Source organism: Mya arenaria, chromosome 3, assembly GCF_026914265.1.
Source record: "Mya arenaria isolate MELC-2E11 chromosome 3, ASM2691426v1".
Lineage (NCBI taxonomy): Eukaryota > Metazoa > Mollusca > Bivalvia > Myida > Myidae > Mya > Mya arenaria.
In genome coordinates this window covers 42,087,471-42,111,662 of record NC_069124.1, presented here as the reverse complement: position 1 = coordinate 42,111,662, position 24,192 = coordinate 42,087,471, and the positions used below count along the sequence as shown (strand labels likewise).

General features: G+C 34.7%; 1 protein-coding gene across 5 annotated transcripts in view; it reads left to right on the top strand.

Annotated features, from left to right (window-relative positions):
* The window catches only part of LOC128229188 (putative oxidoreductase YteT), a 28,787-nt gene extending 15,396 nt beyond the window's left edge, over positions 1-13,391 (top strand). For 2 of the 5 annotated variants that reach the window (XM_052940919.1, XM_052940915.1), the window contains 2 exons: positions 1,071-1,171; positions 2,199-3,579. In XM_052940919.1, coding sequence (XP_052796879.1) covers positions 1,071-1,171; positions 2,199-2,330 — 233 coding nt within the window. In that variant the 3' untranslated portion in view covers positions 2,331-3,579. Of the gene's footprint in view, positions 1-1,070; positions 1,172-2,198; positions 3,580-13,225 lie in introns of those variants that run through there. The other 3 variants (XM_052940916.1, XM_052940917.1, XM_052940920.1) reach the window with 3 other exon arrangements.
* The last annotated feature ends 10,801 nt before the right edge of the window (positions 13,392-24,192 follow it).

Genomic DNA, 24,192 nt, shown 5'->3' with positions numbered 1-24,192 from the left:
CTATACTTTATCTACATTTTTCTGCAAATTCGAAGAGTAAAATAATGATAAAAAAGTGCTTGCATATGCACTACCGGGAAAACTATTTTTGGTCCAAAAACATGAATGATTCCCTTTAAATTCTTCACGCTATAAGATATATTTATTGCTGTTGTCATAGTGTGATTTGCTATTTATACTCAACACTTGCTTAAGTAATTTATATTGCGCCTTGACTAGAATTTCAAATATGTTTATCATCATATCTGCACTAATAGGTTATTTAGCATTTTGTTGAAAAAAAACAACAACGTTAGATTATTACGATTCAAGGAACATGCAAACTGCGATGTTTCTCATTCCGTCATGCAGTGCTACGTAGGAATCCATGCAATATAATCGTGCAATTTCAAGTAAAATCGGCCAATGACGTACAATGGCATTGATTTGGGGATCAGTTTTCACAGTTTACTTAATACATATCCTGTTCTATGTGCTTGCTAATTTCCCTCAAAACAACAGATGTGAAAAGGCTTTTAGAAGTTGTTTATCTTTTCCCAGCCCGATCCTATAGTTTGGTAGTCTGAATATGACGTGTATACTCTGTATGCTCCCTAAAAATAAAATATATTGCAATAAACAAAAAACATGTGTTAAGCGGCCACTGCCCTTTCATTCATATTGCTTTATTTACATATCACATGAATACATTTGAAATCACAATCGGATTCAGGGGGAAGCAATTGTTAGTTTATTTATTATGTTTTAATCGGAGAAATAAAGTAATAAAATACGCTCAAATGCACGATTTCAGACTTGATTTTTAAAGAAAATCTTGGAAAACCTGAACCTCCGAACAAATGTTTTAGAAATTTCGGTTCTGTTGAACGGGCGCATGTCAAAAGGTTGCGTCCCTAAGTTACCTCCCCTCTTACCTAAATATTTAGATTCGCTCCAAGAACTGTTTCTTATTATATGCAGCACGGTCCGCTTACCCATACAACACTATATAGTTGTATCGCCCTGTTAACCACCTTCTCGAATCCGTTCCAAAGGCATGGGGAAAATAACAAAAATGTTGATCATTTTAGCTCACTACCAACCGGAGGAGGCGGACGACATTAGTGGCCCATTGATGGGTCACGGCGGGGCGGATTATCACACCATCAAAGCGTTTGTCGACACGCTGCATGTAAGCTAACAACGGATTAATAAACATTTTAGGAATCTTTAAAACATTTCCAGAACTAAAACATCGTCAGCTTACGATTGAAAAAGGTTATAGAATAATATGACAGAAGACATGTGCACTAAAGATGCACTCTTACTTCCAAATCAGATGTACCACAATTAATACAATTGTTTTAATTTACCAATAAGGATGAATACATATCGAAAACAATGGTTCCTATGAAGGATATCGTGTTTAATTTGAAAGAAATGTACAGAAAGCACGGACTTTCTACCTTTTGGTCTATTTAAGAGACTATTTGTAAAATTGCCTTTTTTTGTTATAATTCAATTGTATTTTTTTCTGAAATTTCGGTATCAATGCGTAAAATAATAATTCTTTTTTTTACTTTTTCTTTTATTCAAACTGTAAAACTAATTTTAATATTAGTGTTTCCATATGCATTACCGGGAAAACTTGTTGTTGGTGCCAAAACATGGGCGAGTCCCTCTAAAGATATGGGCAAATTTATGAAGGATATATTTGTTCAAAATACGTTAGCATTCAAAATATAAATGTGTTTTGACAATACAAATAATTTGTGTGCCAAAATGTTTCAGAGTATCCAACAAGCAATGTCTTAAGGCATTATGATAATTTCTTACCATATGATTTTGAAAAAGAAATAACTTCATACATTTCCTGGTTCATAAATAGGCACAAATCTTTAAAGTTAGAAGCATTAACAACAATGCCCAAATGAAGCCCCTCTTGATTTTTAAGTCCCAACCACTAGTGTCAAGTTGGAACCTGAAACTCTTCCTATTCCTTGTTTAACATTTAATGCAAAAGTTATTTTAGCTAAATTCAGTTAAAACAAATGTTTGACCATTTACATTTATATGAAAAAACGTCTTTTATGGCCCCTTTATATCGAACAAAACATACATAAAACTGGATTATTTTTTTGAATAGTGTGTCCTTTAAATCCACTTTTGTATTGTTGTGTAATACTAAAAATAAAAATACTAAATAATTCAAACCACAGGACAACAGTGAGCAGTCCATAGAGACCGGGCCAGACGCCACACTCGCTAGTCACGTGGTCTGTTTCGCCGCCGAGCGCGCCAGGAAGGAAAACAGGGTTCTCAACCTTAACCAGCACGGTGTCTACGAGTGAATAACGGTGGCATATTTGACTTTTTTCGGATCGGACACAGCCTTTCGCACCTCATTATTGTTCTCATATAAGCAGGTCTTATATAATGGATGCACTACACAGACTTATAATAATTGTAGTAAATACTGTGAGATTTGTTTTATATTTTCCCTGTCCTTGGTGTCACAATCTAACAATGTTTTCGGCCTTAACAATACCAGTGTTGCTAATACTGATTGCATAGGTATTCGTAAGCAGATGAATGATAGTTTTTGGTAGCAGATATATCTCAAGAAACAATTTACCTAATAATTGTTTTTATATATGTACATTATAAACACACATTCCGATAAACGTACCATATATTTTTATTTATTTGTTTTGGTGGGGGAATGAAAACCGGGAAAAACGTATTTATGACGTTATAGACGAATTTAAAATATAAAAAAAAACACGTAAAACAAGAGAAAGAAAATATATGTGCGTGAACGTTTTTACGAGACGCACATGAGGTTAAAATTTCATAGCGGTAAATGAAGAATTGATGAAAATATCGGTTATTGTAGCTGGAACGCAAAAATATGACAGACGTCTCAAAGTTGACGTCAGTGGTATTTTTTGAAGAGTCGTAGTTTCAAAGCTAATCCGTGTATTGAAAATGTAAAAACAGTCCCTAACTGGGCATATGCTCTTCTATTCGAATACCAATTTTCAGACGTTAACTCGAAAATTCGTTCATAGTCGCGTTCCACCTTAAATGAATACCCTTGAGGTCTGCAGCTTTTCGAACAAGATTAGAGACAACTGTTTCAGCGGTACTTGATTTTAAACATATGGGAACATCATATAAAAGTTACGTTTAAAGGTTGGCAATGATCCGGTTAAAACGTTGTCACTACATGCACCCTTCGGTGTACAAGGTTTATACAATTATTGAATCAAATGACAGGAATTTATTAATAACACTATCATTGTGAATTAAAGAAGCTCTTGTTATTAGAAATAATTTATTTATTGTTGAAAGATAAATATTAAGTACAGCCTCCAATATATTAATTATGTGAACTTCCGTATATATATTTAACATTTACCATTACATATTGTTATTACACATTGACATGGTACATGAAAAAATGTATGTTTATGAAGACGATGTACATTGCATAAGTATGAATAAAACGTATTCGTGTTTCGGGTGGATTATAAACTATATTGTAACTAAGAGATAGTACACTGTTTATAATAAATAATACAACGGATATATCAGGGTTGATACAGTTTGAGTCTTATAGTGACTCGCTCATGTTTTTGGACCAAAAATTAGTTTTTCCGGTAATGCATCTGAAAACACTTATTTTATCATCATTTCAGACAGTAAAATAATGACAGAATAAGTATTTTCAGATACATATCCGGGAAAATTAATTTTTGGTCCAAAAAACATAAGCAAGTAACTTTAAAGCACCAAATCCAGAAACAAGAGCTTGTGCCACTATTGCACTCTCCTTCTTTATCCTGCAGTACGCCTTCCTCTTAGTGGTCCAAACAAACGTTGTATAAACGATCAATAACACGATCCTACTTCGAGGGAAAGGCTTATTTTCTTCATGTATTAGGGAGTTTTATCGTTAATTATGCGCCAGGTAAGACGTAACAACTGACGCAATCAAACTCTTGTCGATAATTTTCGTGGAAAAAAGGTTTATCATTTAACAACAACATTCTGCACCTGTTTTAAAGAATATAAAGTACTTCCGCTGTGTTCCTATTAGTATTTTTGTTGAAGTATATGAACAAAAAATGTTCACATGTTAATGGAACACAATTATATGTAAGGTAGAAATATGACAATGAGGAAATCAAACATATGTTTGTAAATGGAGAGAACAACACTGTTAGCTAAATGAGCTACGGGTGTTATACAATATTTGATTTCGGAATAATATAGTTTAAATGGAGAATATACCATATATTAGAATAGTTGATGACAATAAATCCAAAATGTTTAATCATGGCTTCAATTATGAAGAGAAACACTTATTTCAATCCGTATGATTGAATCATTTGTTGAAGTACCATACACTCTTTATTTGCAGTGATTTAACAATTACAGGAATGAACAAATACAACAATACAATCGAAAATACATTTGAAAGAAGAAAAAAGAAAAGTACAATAGTTTTGTTATAATAGCACTTATTTAGAAAAAAGCGAGCAAATTTACCAGTTTAAAGGTGTTTGAAATAATAATTTTAGTATGTTTGCATGAAAACAACGCTTTACGGGTGATATAATCAAAACGAACATATCAATCGAATACAATAATGAATATGAGCAAGATCCGAGTCCCAGTACATTAATTGTAATATTAATCGCCCTCCCGATTCTACTGTTCCTAAACGTTTCAAAAATAATAAAAACGTTTAGCTTTTAGCTCCTTTTCTGCCGAAAGAGGATGACAACATCAGTGGGCACTAAATAAGTCACTGCATATAAGCCAAGAACTGATTAAATGAAACATTTCAGCATCTTTAAATCTTCAGGAACTTAATAATAGTCAACCTACGATTGAACAAAGTTACTAGAATGATAAGACAGAAGAAATTTACTTTGATCACTAATTTTAATATTTAGCAAATTAGATAAGCCAGTAAAGAGATGGAATCGATTGATATACATGACTAAGACCTTATTTAGTCGTTCTCGACCTCCAAACACTTGAATGCTATATGCAAAATATAGGTAGGTCTAAACCTTTATGTTATGGAAAGAGTGTTTGTTTGAAATAAATATTCAGTTATTCCTTTTAATTATGCCTTCAAGTGAATTGTTAATATTTTATAAATTGCAAATGTTGTATAAATAGCTAGCTGCGCATGGGGTAGGGGCACATCCCCCCATCTACCCCTTTAACCAACCAAGTTTACTATTTATGTGAAGATCGGAGGATAAAAGTAATATTAATACGTTCAAAATGCACCATTACGGACTAGAAATTGTTAACATTTTCATAGATGACAAGCTTGAAACCACCTGCCACAACATTTTAAATTATCTAAATTTCGGTTCTGATGGAGGAACGAATGTCAAAAGGTTGTGTCCTTAAGTTACGCCCCATCTTATGTCAACTCCTGGATCCGTCCCTGCACACAGTGGTGTTAATAACTTAACATTAGCAATCAGTGTTCATGCTCTGGGTCTTAATTGTTAATACAAAGTTGATTGGACAAATGAAGAACGAAACGTTTGAAATGTTCATGTATTATTTAGTTTTGAGGTACAAACTTGCTAATTTATGCAAGCTAATTTATGCAATAATACACTTAACTGGCAATTAATTTAAACTTGGTAATACAAAATACACGTTAAAGCACTATAATCAATTAATAATATTATTTAAAATTTTACGAACAACTTCTACTGATGAAGCGGCATACACCCCAGGTTGTTTTCGATGGAAAAGGGCCGAGGAGTTCCGAATGTGTTTGGGAATCTTATTTACTATGTGCTTGCTATTTTCCTTCAAAACAACACGTGAGAAAGGACTTGAGAAGCTGTTTATTTTCTTCCAGTCCAATCCTATAGTTTGATATTATGTATATGGCGTGTTATACACGAAATGAAAACGAAATATGTTTATACAAAAACAAAAACATGTGTAAAGCGGGTATTGCCATTTAATTCATATTGTCAATGCGTGTACTTACAAATACAATTGAAGAGTAGCCGATCCGAGTCCCCGTACAGTCCATTCGGAATTCCTCGGCCATTTTTATCGAAAACAACCTCGGATATATTACATATATTATGACGGTTTACAATGTCAGAAATCGGTTCAGTTTAACTAAATTGCAAGTAGATCGCGAAGTTAGTTCAATTTAGCAGTTAAACTTAATGACTTAACTCTTGGGAATCTTAATTATGTTTGCAATAAAACACTTCACTGGCAATCAATTTAAACGTAGATCTACAGATACAAGCTAAAACACTACATTTAATTAATAGTAAAATTAAAAAAAAATACGAACTACTTTTTCTGATGTACCGGCATACATCCGAGGTTGTGTTCGTTAAAAACGTTCACTTCCCACCGAAAGCGGATGACAACATCAGCGGCCCCTTCAAGAGTCACGGCGGGGCTCATTATCACAGCACCAAAGCATTTGTCAACAGGCTGCATGGAAGCCTGGAACTGATTTAATGAAACATTGCAGCATCGTTAAATCTTCAGGAATTTAATTATATTCCATCAAGCGAAATTTACTCACGAAATAAGAAAGCTTTTGAAAACATATTGACTTAAATCAGTTCCTGATTACGAATATGCACATATATTTCTTAAAATAGAAGCATTAACCACATATATTTAAAGACGACCCTGTTGTATTTTAAGTGGCAAGCACTAGTGTAAAATTGGAACCTGAAAATATCTCTATTTCTTGCACTTTGGGTTCAAATGGTAAGTTACCTCAATTTTGTTCAAAATTTGTTTTTAACATTTAAAAATATATAAAGTGGTATGTGTATTATGGAGCTTTATTTCGAACCATAAAATACATTTAACTGGATATTTTTAAAATTCTTATTCCTTTTAACATTCTTTTGCATCGTCTAGAAAAAAATATTCCAGAAACCTCCCTAGATGGTCACGTTGTCTGTTTTTCCTCCAACGGGCCAGGAAGGAAAACAGGGTTTTCATCTTTACCGGCGCGGTGTCTACGGAATGAAAAGCGGTGGTATATTCAACTGCTTCGGACTGCTCACAGCCTTTTTCACATACTTTTGTTTGTCCTTTGAGCAGATCTTATTTCTTTGAATGAACTGTAATAGTTCATGATGATTTGGCGTAAATACTTATTTATCCTGTAATTGTGATTTCAGCGACAGCCATACGTTCAAATGCATTTATTATCTTCCAGGTTATGTGTTTTCTGTGTGGTAGTTTTCACTTGAGCAGTACATGATGCCTACATTTTTAAGAGCAATGTGCTTGTTCAGTATAATATCATGAAGAGTTTGAAGCAAATTGGTATGGAAATCACTGAGCCAGTAATGAAATCAGCCAAACTTTGTTTTTTTTGCGGTGATCCCGAAGTTAAAATTACCTCTACTGCATGCGCTCATATCGGCTGCATTTTCGCCTGATCCAACTACAACAGGCCTCGTGCGGTGTTAAGAGATTTTTAAAGAAACTTTACTTTCACCGAAGGGTGAGGCGTGGCACCAGAAACAAAATATTACTGACCTGAATTGTGTTGCTGGACCAACGATTGGGCAAGTCTCGGCTAAATGCATGATAGGAAAGGATAGGATCTGTATACGTCACCTCGTTTCACCGATTCATTCCCAAGCTAGGACTCAGAGCCTTAAACATCCACTCCGACGGTATGTCTACGTGCATGTTTGTTATTGACCAACGCTGTTATGCCCCCTCCTTAACATACCTCACGCTGCAATGTTAGACCAACCCTCCATGCAGTCCGATGACTGCTAAGTGTTTATCGGTTAAGTCCATTTTGTATACGTAATTGTACACCACGTGTTTACAAGTGATATGGGCGTGTTTGTGAGACGCAATTTCAATGAAATGTTACACCCAAACCATGTGCGATCCGATGGTGCAGTTGGTGTTCCCCTCAGTGCAGTGTTTATCATCGTATCGATATTGTACAGCACGTGTTTACAGTCTCGATATTGCCAAACACAATTCCAATGGGTCGCTTCAATCATTTTGCTTTCAATGAAAATATCTCCATGCTGCATGTACGATTTTTAAATTACTCATATTTGCAGACTAATTACTTATCCAGGGTTCCCTCTGGGTTTTGAAAAGCTGTCGCCACTTTTTCGCCGGGGTCTAGGTGGCCGCGACAGGCACCCTTGTGGGTCAAAGGCAGCGCCCTTGAGGATCAAGGGCAGCGCCCTTGAGGGGGTGCAAAGAGGGCGAAGCCCCCCAGAAATTCATAGGGTTTAAGAATTTCAAGAGCCTTATATTGCATTTAAACATACATAAAGATGTTGATGGTCTGTTTTGAATTACAATGAAGAAAATGGTTTACGCCATGATATTTAGATAATTATCTAAACAAGAGGGCAATAAGCGCCCTAGGCCACTGACCTGATGTATGGAAATATGGCCAGAGCATTTCTGTTGTATTGACATGATATATCTATCATTCGGGCTAGAGTCCGACTGTTATAATCTTACTGTTAACTTGACCTAGATTTCGGGAGAGTGACGAAAACGGGTGAAAAAGTCCAAACAAATGTGGAAGACAACAAAATAATCCAGTTGAATTTAGCTGTTTAAAAAGAAGTTCATCAATATACGATTGTGTAATAGAAACCTGTATTCTGTTTAAATACGATAAGGTATTAAAAATGAACTTGCTAGAGTTCTACAATGTTGATATAATATATCATTTTTTTATAAAACAAAGCAGACTTATTGTCCGATTTGGCCAACAATCACGCTTTACTGAAATTGTATTTTTATAAACATTCTATATAAATATCATGTAAGCATTTGCTTGGAAATAACGGTGCTCAAGTATAAACGAAGTGAAAATGGCATCTTTTGAAAAATGAAGGGCAAATAACTCCTCTTATAAATCAATGATACAAACCTACTGGTACATAACTACTGGTCCAATTCTGACCATTATCACATTCATTTTAAATACATGCATTTTAAGGATGTGTAAAGAAATAAGGGTGTAAATATGGTATTTTCTGATAAAGCAAGGGCAATACCCTAAGACCAACTGGTCCATAATCTTGGTCGAGAAGGTATGGTCACACGAGTTCTTTGTAAATAATATTACATGTATTTATATTTCTAATTCCATACTTTGGTGACCTAGATTCCTTCATTTAAAAGTAACTATGTTTCCCCTTTGATATTTTTAAAATGCATTTCCCTCACAACTAATTCAAATATTGTGATGAAACATATCGATACAAACAACATATTGGTATAAGTCGTTGGGGGCACCAACTGAACGCTTTTTTGTATATATGAATATCAAGTTTCAACATGGAACCGTTTGATACCATATGCATAAGCATGATATAAACATAATAAAATAGTGTAGGTTTTGTTAACAATACATCTTTAGTACCAAAGTGAACAACCTCTTGTATACTAATACATATTTCTTTAAACATGTTATGATAACATTGAATGTCATTAAATGCTTTATATCTAAATACATACATATTGGTTTATCTTTCTCTGTTGCTTTTGGTGGTCGTCCCAATATGACTATGATTTATGATCAATATGCTTCAGTGTAAACAAGGTTAAATATTGCATTTTTTTATAAATCAAGGGCAATGGTTTTACCTACTGGTCAGGTTTGACCAATTATCGAATTGGCCAAGATATTATGTTAATATATTTAGTATCGGAGACCAAATGAGTATTTGTTTTGATTTTATATTAGTCAAGGGCCATAACTCTTGATTTGTTGGTCAGAATTGGCCTACAATGTATAATCAAACTTGGTGATCTTATGGTCATACATATTCTTTTTATATATGATAAGAGCTGATGAATAAATGGAGGTGTTATAGTGATATCAATGATAAATAGTGCATTATTTAATAAATCAATGACAACACTTTTAACCCACTTTTCAGAGTCCACAATCGTGGCATAGATTTGATGGTTTGACATTTTTTTCTAAATAAGTAAGGCACGAATGAGCCGGCTAGAGAAGTGACTATAATACATATGACATTTGTTGAGAAATCAAAGGCAATAACTGTACCGAGCAAAAAAAGTTGTTGACCACTTCGTGGGCAAGTGAGCTGCGAAATATATAGAAAAAGAAAGCCGGTTTATTGACTACTCTGGCAAACTCAGTATACAGAAATTGTGGGTGACGTTATCAAATTGTTAATTAAATTTAACCCTTTGTTGTGATATCCACATTTTATTTGAGTCGAGCTCCGTTTTAGGGTCACCGCAATTTATTTTAGACGATTTCCTTTGTGGATCACCTTTTTCTCGTTTTTCTCGTTTTGAGTCATGGGCAAAACTTAATTTAAGTGTTGAGAGAAAACATTACAGATTTAGGTGGAGTGCCGCTTTTACCTACTAAAACGGCTGATGACTTTATGATATACCATATTTGATATTGTTTTGATAAACCGTTGTTGAGATCACCACATTTTGTGGGTCGAGTTCATGTATGACGCGTCCTGAGTAAATTTAGACACACAGATTACAGTGTCGAAATTTAGTTTTACATATTTAGACGAAAAGTGCGCAATTGTACCCACAAATATGGCCATGGACTCTATGAAATACCCATTTTTGGTGTTGTTTTGTTAAAAAAAACCATCAAAACTTTGGTCATATCTATTTTTGAAACATCTATCTATAAAGAGAAACACAAAAGACCAAGCCCACACCGATCACATAATTTTTTTATAAATTAGTAGTTTTGTTTATTTTTATATACATTCTTTTGGAACCGGCATTCATTCACCTGTTATATAAGCATGTATAGCAGAAGGTGTACAGGTGTGCTGGCTCACCCACGAATGTTTCATATATAGATGTAATCGGGCAATTCGCCAACTAGTGTTTTGCATGGTGGAGAAAAAACTCGTCTAACATAAAAAAAACGTTCAAACCGGATTGATCTAATTTCTAAACGTATAAACGGGTTAGTGAAAAACAACGGCTCAAATATTGAAATTGTATTAAGAGAAGTATATGAAACTCGAAATAGATTGTAAAAGGTTATGTATTCATATTTTACCGAGCAATTGCAAAATGATTTTGAACAAAACAAACCTTAACTGCATTAAAACCATGTCTTACCTCCTTCACAAGGCTTCTTATTACACAGACAGCTCTTTTGCATGAGTCCTTCATGTCAGAAGGACGAAAGATAAAAGGCGATCACAAAAGTTCAATGTAGACCACTTCCTGGCAGAGTAGTAAATAAAGCGGTTCTTTTACTCTTTCCTTTGTGACTCACATAGCTACAAAAGAAATAATAAAAGAACCGCTTTATTGACTACTCTGGCCCAAACTAACAACATGAATACAGAAATTGTGATTTTGCTTTGTAACACTGTTCTTTAAATTTAATCCTTTGTCGGGATCACCACATTTTATTTGATCGAGTGCCTTTGGTGAGATCACCAAACTTTTTGAGTCGAGTTGCTGTGTGGATCGCTATGTTTTCTCGTTTTTAGTAACAAGGGCATAACATTAAATTGAGTGTTGATACAAAAATCATTACAGATCATTTAGATGAAGGAGTGCGCAATTCCACCAGCCAATACGCTGATGACTTTATAGAATACCATATTTGGTATTGTTTTGATAAGCCTTTGTTGAGATCACAACATTTTGTTTGAGCCGATTTCCTTTATGACGCGTTTTTTGTTCGGGCATCAGATTACGGTGTTGAGAGAATTACAGATTTAGACGAAGGGGTGCGCAATTCCACCTACGAATATGGCGGAGTATGGCTGTGGACTCCATCAAATGCCCATTTTTGGTGTTGTTTTGTTAAAAAACACATGTACATTGTCATATCGGTCATATCTATTTTTGAAACATCTATCTATAAACTTACGCGCCTCAGACGAGTCCACACCGGTTACACAAGATTTTAGCAAAAAATAAATAGGATAAACGCACTTCAGGTATCGTTTATTTTTTATTTACATTTTTTTTGGAACCGGCAGTTATTCAGCTGTTATATATACATGGTTAGCAAAAGTGCACAGGTGTGCCGGTGCTCACACGCGATGTTTCAAATATATGTGTGACCGAGCATTTCGCCAACTAGTTTATCCCATGATGGAAAACTCGTCTAAAATAATAATAATAAATAAAAAATGAAGGTAAGATGTCTTATTATGTGATATTTTATACATAATATGTTTTACACAGAATCCAAATCCTAGGCCACTCACCTCGTGTATGGAAATCTCGTCAGAGCAATTCCGTTGTATTTTCAACTTATATCTATAATATGAGCACGTGTCCTACTTTAATATTTGTATTTTCAACTTGACCTTGATTTCAGGAAAGTGACGGAAAGATAAAAATACATAGAAAGAAAGTCTTATGTGGTTATCATTAATAAACATGTGAAAATATCCTTAGTACTTTAAGCTTAATATTATCTGCCAATAATGGCCTTTAAAAAAACAAAAAAAAAAAAACACGTCTGCTCCACGGCCGCGGGTTCCAAGGCTGAATGGAAACTCAATTGTAAAATCACGAAATCATCGTGCAAAAGTCATTCAACACCTATCGAATTGACCGTATCTAAGGGAAACGTCGTCTCATTCAATTATGTCATACAAAAAAATAGCAAAAGAATTAAAACTAAAAAGAGCCGTTTATTGACTTCTCTTGCCTAAACAAACTATACAGAAATTGTGAATTGGTTGTATTTATAACATTGTTCTTTAAATTTGATACGTTGATGTGATCAGCATATTTTATTTGAGTCGAGTTCCTTTGGTGGGATCGCCCAAATGTATTTCAGTCGGGCTCTTGTGTGGATCGCCATATTCTCTCTTTTAATAACAATGACAACACCAGATTGAAGTTTTCAGGTAAAGCAAAAGAAATTTTGACAAAGAAGTGCACAATTTCACCATTCAATGCGTTTGATGACTTTATGAAATATCATATTTGGTATTGTTCTGATAAGCCTTTGTTGAGATCACCACATTTTGTTTGAGTCGAGTTCCTTTATGACGCGTTCTTAGTAAGTTTGGGCAACAGATTACGGTGTTGAGAGAAAACATTACAGATTTAGACGAAGCGGTGCGCAATTCCACCTACGAATATGGCGTATGGCTGAAATGAAAAGCCTCTAGGAAAAGCCCATTTTTGGAATTGTTTTGTTAAAAATACTGAATAATTCAAACCACAGGACAACAGTGAGCAGTCCATAGAGACCGGGCCAGACGCCACACTTGCTAGTCACGTGGTCTGTTTCGCCGCCGAGCGCGCCAGGAAGGAAAACAGGGTTCTCAACCTTAACCAGCACGGTGTCTACGAGTGAATAACGGTGGCATATTTGACTTTTTCGGATCGAACACAGCACCTCATTATTGTTCTCATATAAGCAGGTCTTATATAATCGATGCACTATACAGACTTATAATAATTGTAGTAAATACTGTGAGATTTGTGTTATCTTTTCCCTGTCCTTGGTGTCACAATATAACAATGTTTTCGGCCTTAACAATACCAGTGTTGCTAATACTGATTGTATAGGTATTCGTAAGCAGATAAATGATAGTTTTTGGTAACAGATATATCTCAAGAAACGATTTACCTAATAATTGTTTTTATATATGTACATTATATACACACATTCCGATAAACGTACCATATATTTTTATTTATTTTTGGTGGGGGGAATGAAAACCGGAAAAAACGTATTTATGACGTTATATACGAATTTAAAATAAAAAACGTAAAACAAGAGAAAGAAAATATATGTGCGTGAACGTTTTCACGAGACGCACATCAGGTTAAAATTTCATAGCGGTAAACGAAGAATTGATGAAAATATCGGTTATTGTAGCTGGAACGCAAAAATATGACAGACGTCTCAAAATTGACGTCAGTGGTATATTTTGAAGAGTCGTAGTTTCAAAACTGTTCCGAGTATTGAAAATGTAAAAACAGTCCCTAACTGGGCATATCCTCTTCTATTCGAATACCGATTTTCAGACATTAACTCGAAAATTCGTTCATAGTCGCGTTCCACCTTAAATGAATACCCTTGAGGTCTGCAGCTTTTCGAACAAGATTAGAGACAACTGTTTCAGCTGTACTTGATTTTAAACATATGGGCGCATCATCTATAAGTTACGTTTAAAGGTTGGCAATGATCCGGTTAAAACGTTGTCACTACATGCAGCCTTCGGTGTACAAGGTTTATACAATTATTGGATCAAATGACAGGAATGCATTAATTACACTATCATTGTGAATTAAAGAAGATCTTGTTATTAGAAATAATTTATTGATTGTTGAAAGATAAATGTTAAGTACAGCCTCCAATATATTAATTATGTGAACTTCCGTATATATATTTAACATTTACCATTACATGTTGAAATTACACATTGACATGGTACATGAAAAAATGTATGTATATGAAGACGATGTACATTGCATAAGTATGAATAAAACGTATTCGTGTTTCGGGTGGATTATAAACTATATTGTAACTAAGAGATAGTACACTGTTTATAATAAATAATACAACGGATATATCAGGGTTGATACAGTTTGAGTCTTATAGTGACTCGCTCATGTATTTGGACCAAAAATTAGTTTTGCCGGTAATGCATCTGAAAACACTTATTTTATCATCATTTCAAACAGTAAAATAATGACAGAATAAGTATTTTCAGATACATTTCCGGGAAAACTAATTTTTGGTCCAAAAAACATAAGCGAGTAACTTTAAAGCACCAAATCCAGAAACAAGAGCTTGTGCCACTTTTGCACTATCCTTCTTTGTCCTGCAGTATGCCTTCCTCTTAGTGGTCCAAACAAACGTTGTATAATCGATCAATAACACGATCCTACTTCGAGGGAAAGGCTTATTTTCTTCATGTATTAGGGAGTTTTATCGTTAATTATGCGCCAGGTAAGACGTAACAACTGACGCAATCAAACTCGATAATTTTCGTGGAAAAAAGGTTTATCATTCAACAACAACATTCTGCACCTGTTTTAAAGAATATAAAGTACTTCCGCTGTGTTCCTATTAGTATTTTTTGTTAAAGTATATGAACAAAAACATGCACATGTTAATGGAACATAATTATATGTATTAAGGTAGAAATATTACAATGAAAGGAAATCATACATCTGATATATGATTGTATGAGAAACACTTATTTCAATCCGTATGATTGAATCAATTGTTGATGTACCAAGGTGTCTGATATAATAATTTAATTATATTTTCATGAAAACAACGCATGACGGATGATATTATCAAAACTGGTTAACGGAGATTAAAGAATCCACCAGAGCTAGAACGTACATTTGCAACTTCAGATTTCTGTCTTATTAGTCAGGTTTCAATATGATGAATTGCTGTTACTTCGTATAACCTTAATGGTATCTTCACATAGTTAACAGAAAAAGCAATACCTACAATAATACCAAATTGTGAAGGTATTTTATTTTATGTATTAGAAGATAAATTTCATTTTATTATGGAGGGAAAGCATATATTCGCCGCTTTGCCCGTCCGCTCTATGTCCATAGAATAACTTACACGATAATGACACATGAAACATAGACGGAGTGCAGTATGCACAAATAGGCAAGGACCATAAACCGAACTTCAGCGTTGTTGAATTATCTTCCCCTTTTACTTTTACAGTACGCAAGAACCATACTACTAACTGCATCGTTGTTGAATTATTTCGTCATTTTACATTTTAAGCTGCTTGTCCGGACCATAACTCAAAGAGTAAATACTTAAGGGATTGAAATAAAACTGGCAACGAGATAGATAGCAATCAGATTATCGCCAGATTGTAAATCCCACCTGCCCTAATTAATGAATTATCTCCACGTAAGTCTTAACCATATGTTTTATGCTTATTTTTCAGAGCATAATTACTGCAAACGTATGAGATATATATGAGGTTCTGTCTTGTAACTGCGTATACTGATCAGATATGTTATATATCATCGAGGACAGTTGAAGTGCACGTGAACAACAACCTGCGTTGAGGAGAAGTGCAGTGCACAAGAACCATTATCATAGGTTTAGTGATCGCGTAGTAATTTCAATTCAGCAGTTAAACTAGGGAAACTTAATTGTGTATGCAATAATACACAATAAATGTCAATCCGTTTAAACAAAGTAATACAAAATACACGTTAAGCACTAAAATTAATTAAATATATTATTTAAAATTTTACTAACTTTAATTTTAAAAACTTCTACTTATGTACCGGCATACATCTGTGTTTTTTTCGATGGTAAATGACCGAGGAGTTCCGAAAGTGTTTGGGGATCAGAATTCGCAGTTTATACATCTTATTTACTATTTACTTTCCGTTTTCCTTCAAAACAACACGTGAGAAAGTACTTTAGAAGATGTTTATTTTCTTCCAGCCCAATCCTATAGTTTGATATTGTGTATAAGACGCGTTATACACGAAATGAACACGAAATATGTTTACACCAAAACAAAAATGTGTCAAGCGGGATTGCTCTTTAGTTCATATTATCAGAGCCATTGTTTTCAACATTTATCAATCCTTTTCGGTCAATTAAAACAATTGTATTTATTATGGTACTGCTTATTTGGGAGTAAGAGTGCATCTTTAAACCAAAACAAAACTGTGTAAAGCGGACAGTGTTCTTTAAATCATATTGAGTATCGTACATATCAATCGAATACAATTAATCAAGATGAGAAAAATCCGAGTCCCAGTACAATGATTGTATAGAAATATCGTTATGTTAAACGCCCTCCCGGTTATATTGTTCGTAAACTTTTCCAAAATGATCAAAACGTTTACCTTTTTAGCTCACATTCAATCGAACGTGAAAAAAACACCAGTGGGCACTAAAAAGTCACGGCGGGGCTCATTATGACACCATCAAAGCGTTCGTCGACAGGCTGCATGTTAGCCTAGAACTGATTAAATTAAACATTTCAGCATCTTTAAATCTTCAGGAACTTAATGATAGTCAACCTACGAATGAACAAAGTTACTAGAATGATAAGACAGAAGAAATTTACTTTGATCACTAATTTTAATATTTAGCAAATTAGATAAGCAAGTAAGGGGATGGAATCGATTGATATACATGACTAAGACCTTATTTAGTCGTTCTCGACCTCCAAACAATTGAATGCTATATGCAAAATATAGGTAGGTCTAAACCTTTATGATATGGAAAGAGTGATTGTTTGAAATAAATATTCAGTTATTTCTTTCAATTATGCCTTCAAGTGAATTGTTTATATTTTATAAACCGCAAATGATGTTATATAAATAGCTAGCTGCGCACGGGGTAGGGGCACCCCCCCCCCCCATCTACCCCTTTAACCAACCAAGTTTACTATTTATGTGAAGATCGGAGGATAAAAGTAATATAATACGTTCAAAATGCACCATTACGGACTAGAAATTGTTAGCATTTTCATAGAGGACAAGCTTGAAACCACCTGCCACAACATTTTAAATTATTTAAATTTCGGTTCTGATGATGGAACGAATGTCAAAAGGTTGTGTCCTTAAGTTACGCCCCATCTTATGTCAACTCCTGGATCCGTCCCTGCACACAGTGGTGTTAATAACTTAACATTAGCAATCAGTGTTCATGCTCTGGGTCTTAATTGTTAATACAAAGTTGATTGGACAGATGAAGAACGAAACGTTTGAAATGTTCATGTATTATTTAGTTTTGAGGTACAAACTTGCTAATTTATGCAATAATACACTTAACTGGCAATCAATTTAAACTTGGTAATACAAAATACACGTTAAAGCATTATAATCAATTAACAATATTATTTATAATTTTACGAACAACTTTTACTGATGAAGCGGCATACACCCGAGGTTGTTTTCGATGGAAAAGGGCCGAGGAGTTCCGAATGTGTTTGGGAATCTTATTTAGAGAAAGGACTTGAGAAGCTGTTTATTTTCTTCCAGTCCAATCCTATAGTTTGATATTATGTATATGGCGTGTTATACACGAAATGAAAACGAAATATGTTTATACAAAAACAAAAACATGTGTAAAGCGGGTATTGCCATTTAATTGATATTGTCAATGCGTGTACTTACAAATACAATTGGAGAGTAGCCGATCCGGGTCCCCGTACAGTCCATTCGGAATTCCTCGGCCATTTTTATCGAAAACAACCTCGGATATATTACATTATATTATGACGGTTTACAATGTCAGAAATCGGTTCAGTTTAACTAAATTGCAAGTAGATCGCGAAGTTAGTTCAATTTAGCAGTTAAACTTAATGACTTAACTCTTGGGAATCTTAATTATGTTTGCAATAAAACACTTCACTGGCAATCAATTTAAACGTAGATTTACATATACAAGCTAAAACACTACATTTAATTAATAGTAAAATTAAAAAAAAATACGAACTACTTTTTCTGATGTACCGGCATACATCCGAGGTTATGTTCGTTAAAAACGTTCACTTCCCACCGAAAGCGGATGACAACATCAGCGGCCCCTTCAAGAGTCACGACGGGGCTCATTATCACAGCATCAAAGCATTTGTCAACAGGCTGCATGGAAGCCTGGAACTGGTTTAATGAAACATTGCAGCATCGTTAAATCTTCAGGAATTTAATTATATTCCATCAAGCGAAATTTACTCACGAAATAAGAAAGCTTTTGAAAACATATTGACTTAAATCAGTTCCTGACTACGAATATGCACATATCTTTCTTAAAATAGAAGCATTAACCACATATATTTAAAGACGACCCTGTTGTATTTTAAGTGGCAAGCACTAGTGTAAAATTGGAACCTGAAACTATCTCTATTTCTTGCACTTTGGGTTCAAATGGTAAGTTATCTCAATTTTGTTCAAAATTTGTTTTTAACATTTAAAAATATATAAAGTGGTATGTGTATTATGGAGCTTTATTTCGAACCATAAAATACATTTAACTGGATGTTTTTAAAATTCTTATTCCTTTTAACATTCTTTTGCATTGTCTATAAAAAAAATATTCCAGAAACCTCCCTAGATGGTCACGTTGTCTGTTTTTCCTCCAACGGGCCAGGAAGGAAAACAGGGTTTACATCTTTACCGGCGCGGTGTCTACGGAATGAAAAGCGGTGGTATATTCAACTGCTTCGAACTGCTCACAGCCTTTTTCACATAATTTTGTTTGTCCTTTGAGCAGATCTTATTTCTTTGAATGAACTGTAATAGTTCATGATGATTTGGCGTAAATACTTATTTATCCTGTAATTGTGATTTCGGCGACAGCCATAAGTTCAAATGCATTTATTATCTTCCAGGTTATGTGTTTTCTGTGTGGTAGTTTTCACTTGAGCAGTACATGATGCCTACATTTTTAAAAGCAATGTGCTTGTTCAGTATAATATCATGAAAAGTTTGAAGCAAATTGGTATGGAAATCACTGAGCCAGTAATGAAATCAGCCAAACTTTGTTTTTTTGCGGTGATCCCGAAGTTAAAATTACCTGTACTGCATGCGCTCATATCGGCTGCATTTTCGCCTGATCCAACTACAGCAGGCCTCGTGCGGTGTTAAGAGATTTTTAAAGAAACTTTACTTTCACCGAAGGGTGAGGCGTGGCACCAGAAACAAAATATTACTGACCTGAATTGTGTTGCTGGACCAACGATTGGGCAAGTCTCGGCTAAATGCATGATAGGAAAGGATAGGATCTGTATACGTCACCTCGTTTCACCGATTCATTCCCAAGCTAGGACTCAGAGCCTTAAACATCCACTCCGACGGTATGTCTACGTGCATGTTTGTTATTGACCAACGCTGTTATGCCCCCTCCTTAACATACCTCACGCTGCAATGTTAGACCAACCCTCCATGCAGTCCGATGACTGCTAAGTGTTTATCGGTTAAGTCCATTTTGTATACGTAATTGTACACCACGTGTTTACAAGTGATATGGGCGTGTTTGTGAGACGCAATTTCAATGAAATGTTACACCCAAACCATGTGCGATCCGATGGTGCAGTTGGTGTTCCCCTCAGTGCAGTGTTTATCATCGTATCGATATTGTACAGCACGTGTTTACAGTCTCGATATTGCCAGACACAATTCCAATGGGTCGCTTCAATCATTTTGCTTTCAATGAAAATATCTCCATGCTGCATGTACGATTTTTAAATTACTCATATTTGCAGACTAATTACTTATCCAGGGTTCCCTCTGGGTTTTGAAAAGCTGTCGCCACTTTTTCGCCGGGGTCTAGGTGGCCGCGACAGGCACCCTTGTGGGTCAAAGGCAGCGCCCTTGAGGGTCAAGGGCAGCGCCCTTGAGGGGGTGCAAAGAGGGCGAAGCCCCCCAGAAATTCATAGGGTTTAAGAATTTCAAGAGCCTTATATTGCATTTAAACATACATAAAGATGTTGATGGTCTGTTTTGAATTACAATGAAGAAAATGGTTTACGCCATGATATTTAGATAATTATCTAAACAAGAGGGCAATAAGCGCCCTAGGCCACTGACCTGATGTATGGAAATATGGCCAGAGCATTTCTGTTGTATTGACATGATATATCTATCATTCGGGCTAGAGTCCGACTGTTATAATCTTACTGTTAACTTGACCTAGATTTCGGGAGAGTGACGAAAACGGGTGAAAAAGTCCAAACAAATGTGGAAGACAACAAAATAATCCAGTTGAATTTAGCTGTTTAAAAAAAAGTTCATCAATATACGATTGTGTAATAGAAACCTGTATTCTGTTTAAATACGATAAGGTATTAAAAATGAACTTGCTAGAGTTCTACAATGTTGATATAATATATCATTTTTTTATAAAACAAAGCAGACTTATTGTCCGATTTGGCCAACAATCACGCTTTACTGAAATTGTATTTTTATAAACATTCTATATAAATATCATGTAAGCATTTGCTTGGAAATAACGGTGCTCAAGTATAAACGAAGTGAAAATGGCATCTTTTGAAAAATGAAGGGCAAATAACTCCTCTTATAAATCAATGATACAAACCTACTGGTACATAACTACTGGTCCAATTCTGACCATTATCACATTCATTTTAAATACATGCATTTTAAGGATGTGTAAAGAAATAAGGGTGTAAATATGGTATTTTCTGATAAAGCAAGGGCAATACCCTAAGACCAACTGGTCCATAATCTTGGTCGAGAAGGTATGGTCACACGAGTTCTTTGTAAATAATATTACATGTATTTATATTTCTAATTCCATGCTTTGGTGACCTAGATTCATTCATTTAAAAGTAACTATGTTTCCCCTTTGATATTTTTAAAATGCATTTCCCTCACAACTAATTCAAATATTGTGATGAAACATATCGATACAAACAACATATTGGTATAAGTCGTTGGGGGCACCAACTGAACGCTTTTTTGTATATATGAATATCAAGTTTCAACATGGAACCGTTTGATACCATATGCATTAGCATGATATAAACATAATAAAATAGTGTAGGTTTTGTTAACAATACATCTTTAGTACCAAAGTGAACAACCTCTTGTATACTAATACATATTTCTTTAAACATGTTATGATAACATTGAATGTCATTAAATGCTTTATATCTAAATACATACATATTGGTTTATCTTTCTCTGTTGCTTTTGGTGGTCGTCCCAATATGACTATGATTTATGATCAATATGCTTCAGTGTAAACAAGGTTAAATATTGCATTTTTTTATAAATCAAGGGCAATGGTTTTACCTACTGGTCAGGTTTGACCAATTATCGAATTGGCCGAGATATTATGTTAATATATTTAGTATCGGAGACCAAATGAGTATTTGTTTTGATTTTATATTAGTCAAGGGCCATAACTCTTGATTTGTTGGTCAGAATTGGCCTACAATGTATAATCAAACTTGGTGATCTTATGGTCATACATATTCTTTTTATATATGATAAGAGCTGATGAATAAATGGAGGTGTTATAGTGATATCAATGATAAATAGTGCATTATTTAATAAATCAATGACAACACTTTTAACCCACTTTTCAGAGTCCACAATCGTGGCATAGATTTGATGGTTTGACATTTTTTTTCTAAATAAGTAAGGCACGAATGAGCCGGCTAGAGAAGTGACTATAATACATATGACATTTGTTGAGAAATCAAAGGCAATAACTGTACCGAGCAAAAAAAGTTGTTGACCACTTCGTGGGCAAGTGAGCTGCGAAATATATAGAAAAAGAAAGCCGGTTTATTGACTACTCTGGCAAACTCAGTATACAGAAATTGTGGGTGACGTTATCAAATTGTTAATTAAATTTAACCCTTTGTTGTGATATCCACATTTTATTTGAGTCGAGCTCCGTTTTAGGGTCACCGCAATTTATTTTAGACGATTTCCTTTGTGGATCACCTTTTTCTCGTTTTGAGTCATGGGCAAAACTTAATTTAAGTGTTGAGAGAAAACATTACAGATTTAGGTGAAGTGCCGCTTTTACCTACTAAAACGGCTGATGACTTTATGATATACCATATTTGGTATTGTTTTGATAAACCGTTGTTGAGATCACCACATTTTGTGGGTCGAGTTCATGTATGACGCGTTCTGAGTAACTTTAGACACACAGATTACAGTGTCGAAATTTAGTTTTACATATTTAGACGAAAAGTGCGCAATTGTTCCTACAATTATGGCCATGGACTCTATGAATTGCCCATTTTGGTGTTGTTTTGATAAAAAATCATCAAAACTTTGGTCATATCTATATTTGAAACATCTATCTATAAAGAGAAACACAACAGACCAAGCCCACACCGATCACATACAATTTTAGTAAATTTGTTTATTTTTAATATTCATTCTTTTGGAACCGGCATTCATTCACCTGTTATATAAGCATGTATAGTAAAAGGTGTACAGGTGTGCTGGCTCACCCACGAATGTTTCATATATAGATGTAATCGGGCAATTCGCCAACTAGTGTTTTGCATGATGGAGAAAAAACTCGTCTAACATAAAAAAACGTTCAAACCGGATTGATCTAATTTCTAAACGTATAAACGGGTTAGTGAAAAACAACGGCTCAAATATTGAAATTGTATTAAGAGAAGTATATGAAACTCGAAATAGATTGTAAAAGGTTATGTATTCATATTTTACCGAGCAATTGCAAAATGATTTTGAACAAAACAAACCTTAACTGCATTAAAACCATGTCTTACCTCCTTCACAAGGCTTCTTATTACACAGACAGCTCTTTTGCATGAGTCCTTCATGTCAGAAGGACGAAAGATAAAAGGCGATCACAAAAGTTCAATGTAGACCACTTCCTGGCAGAGTAGTAAATAAAGCGGTTCTTTTACTCTTTCCTTTGTGACTCACATAGCTACAAAAGAAATAATAAAAGAACCGCTTTATTGACTACTCTGGCCCAAACTAACAACATGAATACAGAAATTGTGATTTTGCTTTGTAACACTGTTCTTTAAATTTAATCCTTTGTCGGGATCACCACATTTTATTTGATCGAGTGCCTTTGGTGAGATCACCAAACTTTTTGAGTCGAGTTGCTGTGTGGATCGCTATGTTTTCTCGTTTTTTAGTAACAAGGGCATAACATTAAATTGAGTGTTGATAAAAAATCATTGCAGACCATTTAGATGAAGGCGTGCGCAATTCCACCAGCCAATACGCTGATGACTTTATAGAATACCATATTTGGTAATTGTTTTGATAAGCCTTTGTTGAGATCACAACATTTTGTTTGAGCCGATTTCCTTTATGACGCGTTTTTTGTTCGGGCATCAGATTACGGTGTTGAGAGAATTACAGATTTAGACGAAGGGGTGCGCAATTCCACCTACGAATATGGCGGAGTATGGCTGTGGACTCCATCAAATGCCCATTTTTGGTGTTGTTTTGTTAAAAAACACATGTACATTGTTATATCGGTCATATCTATTTTTGAAACATCCATCTATAAACTTACGCGCCTCAGACGAGTCCACACCGGTTACACAAGATTTTAGCAAAAAATAAATAGGATAAACGCACTTCAGGTATCGTTTATTTTTTATTTACATATTTTTTTTGGAACCGGCAGTTATTCAGCTGTTATATATACATGGTTAGCAAAAGTGCACAGGTGTGCCGGTGCTCACACGC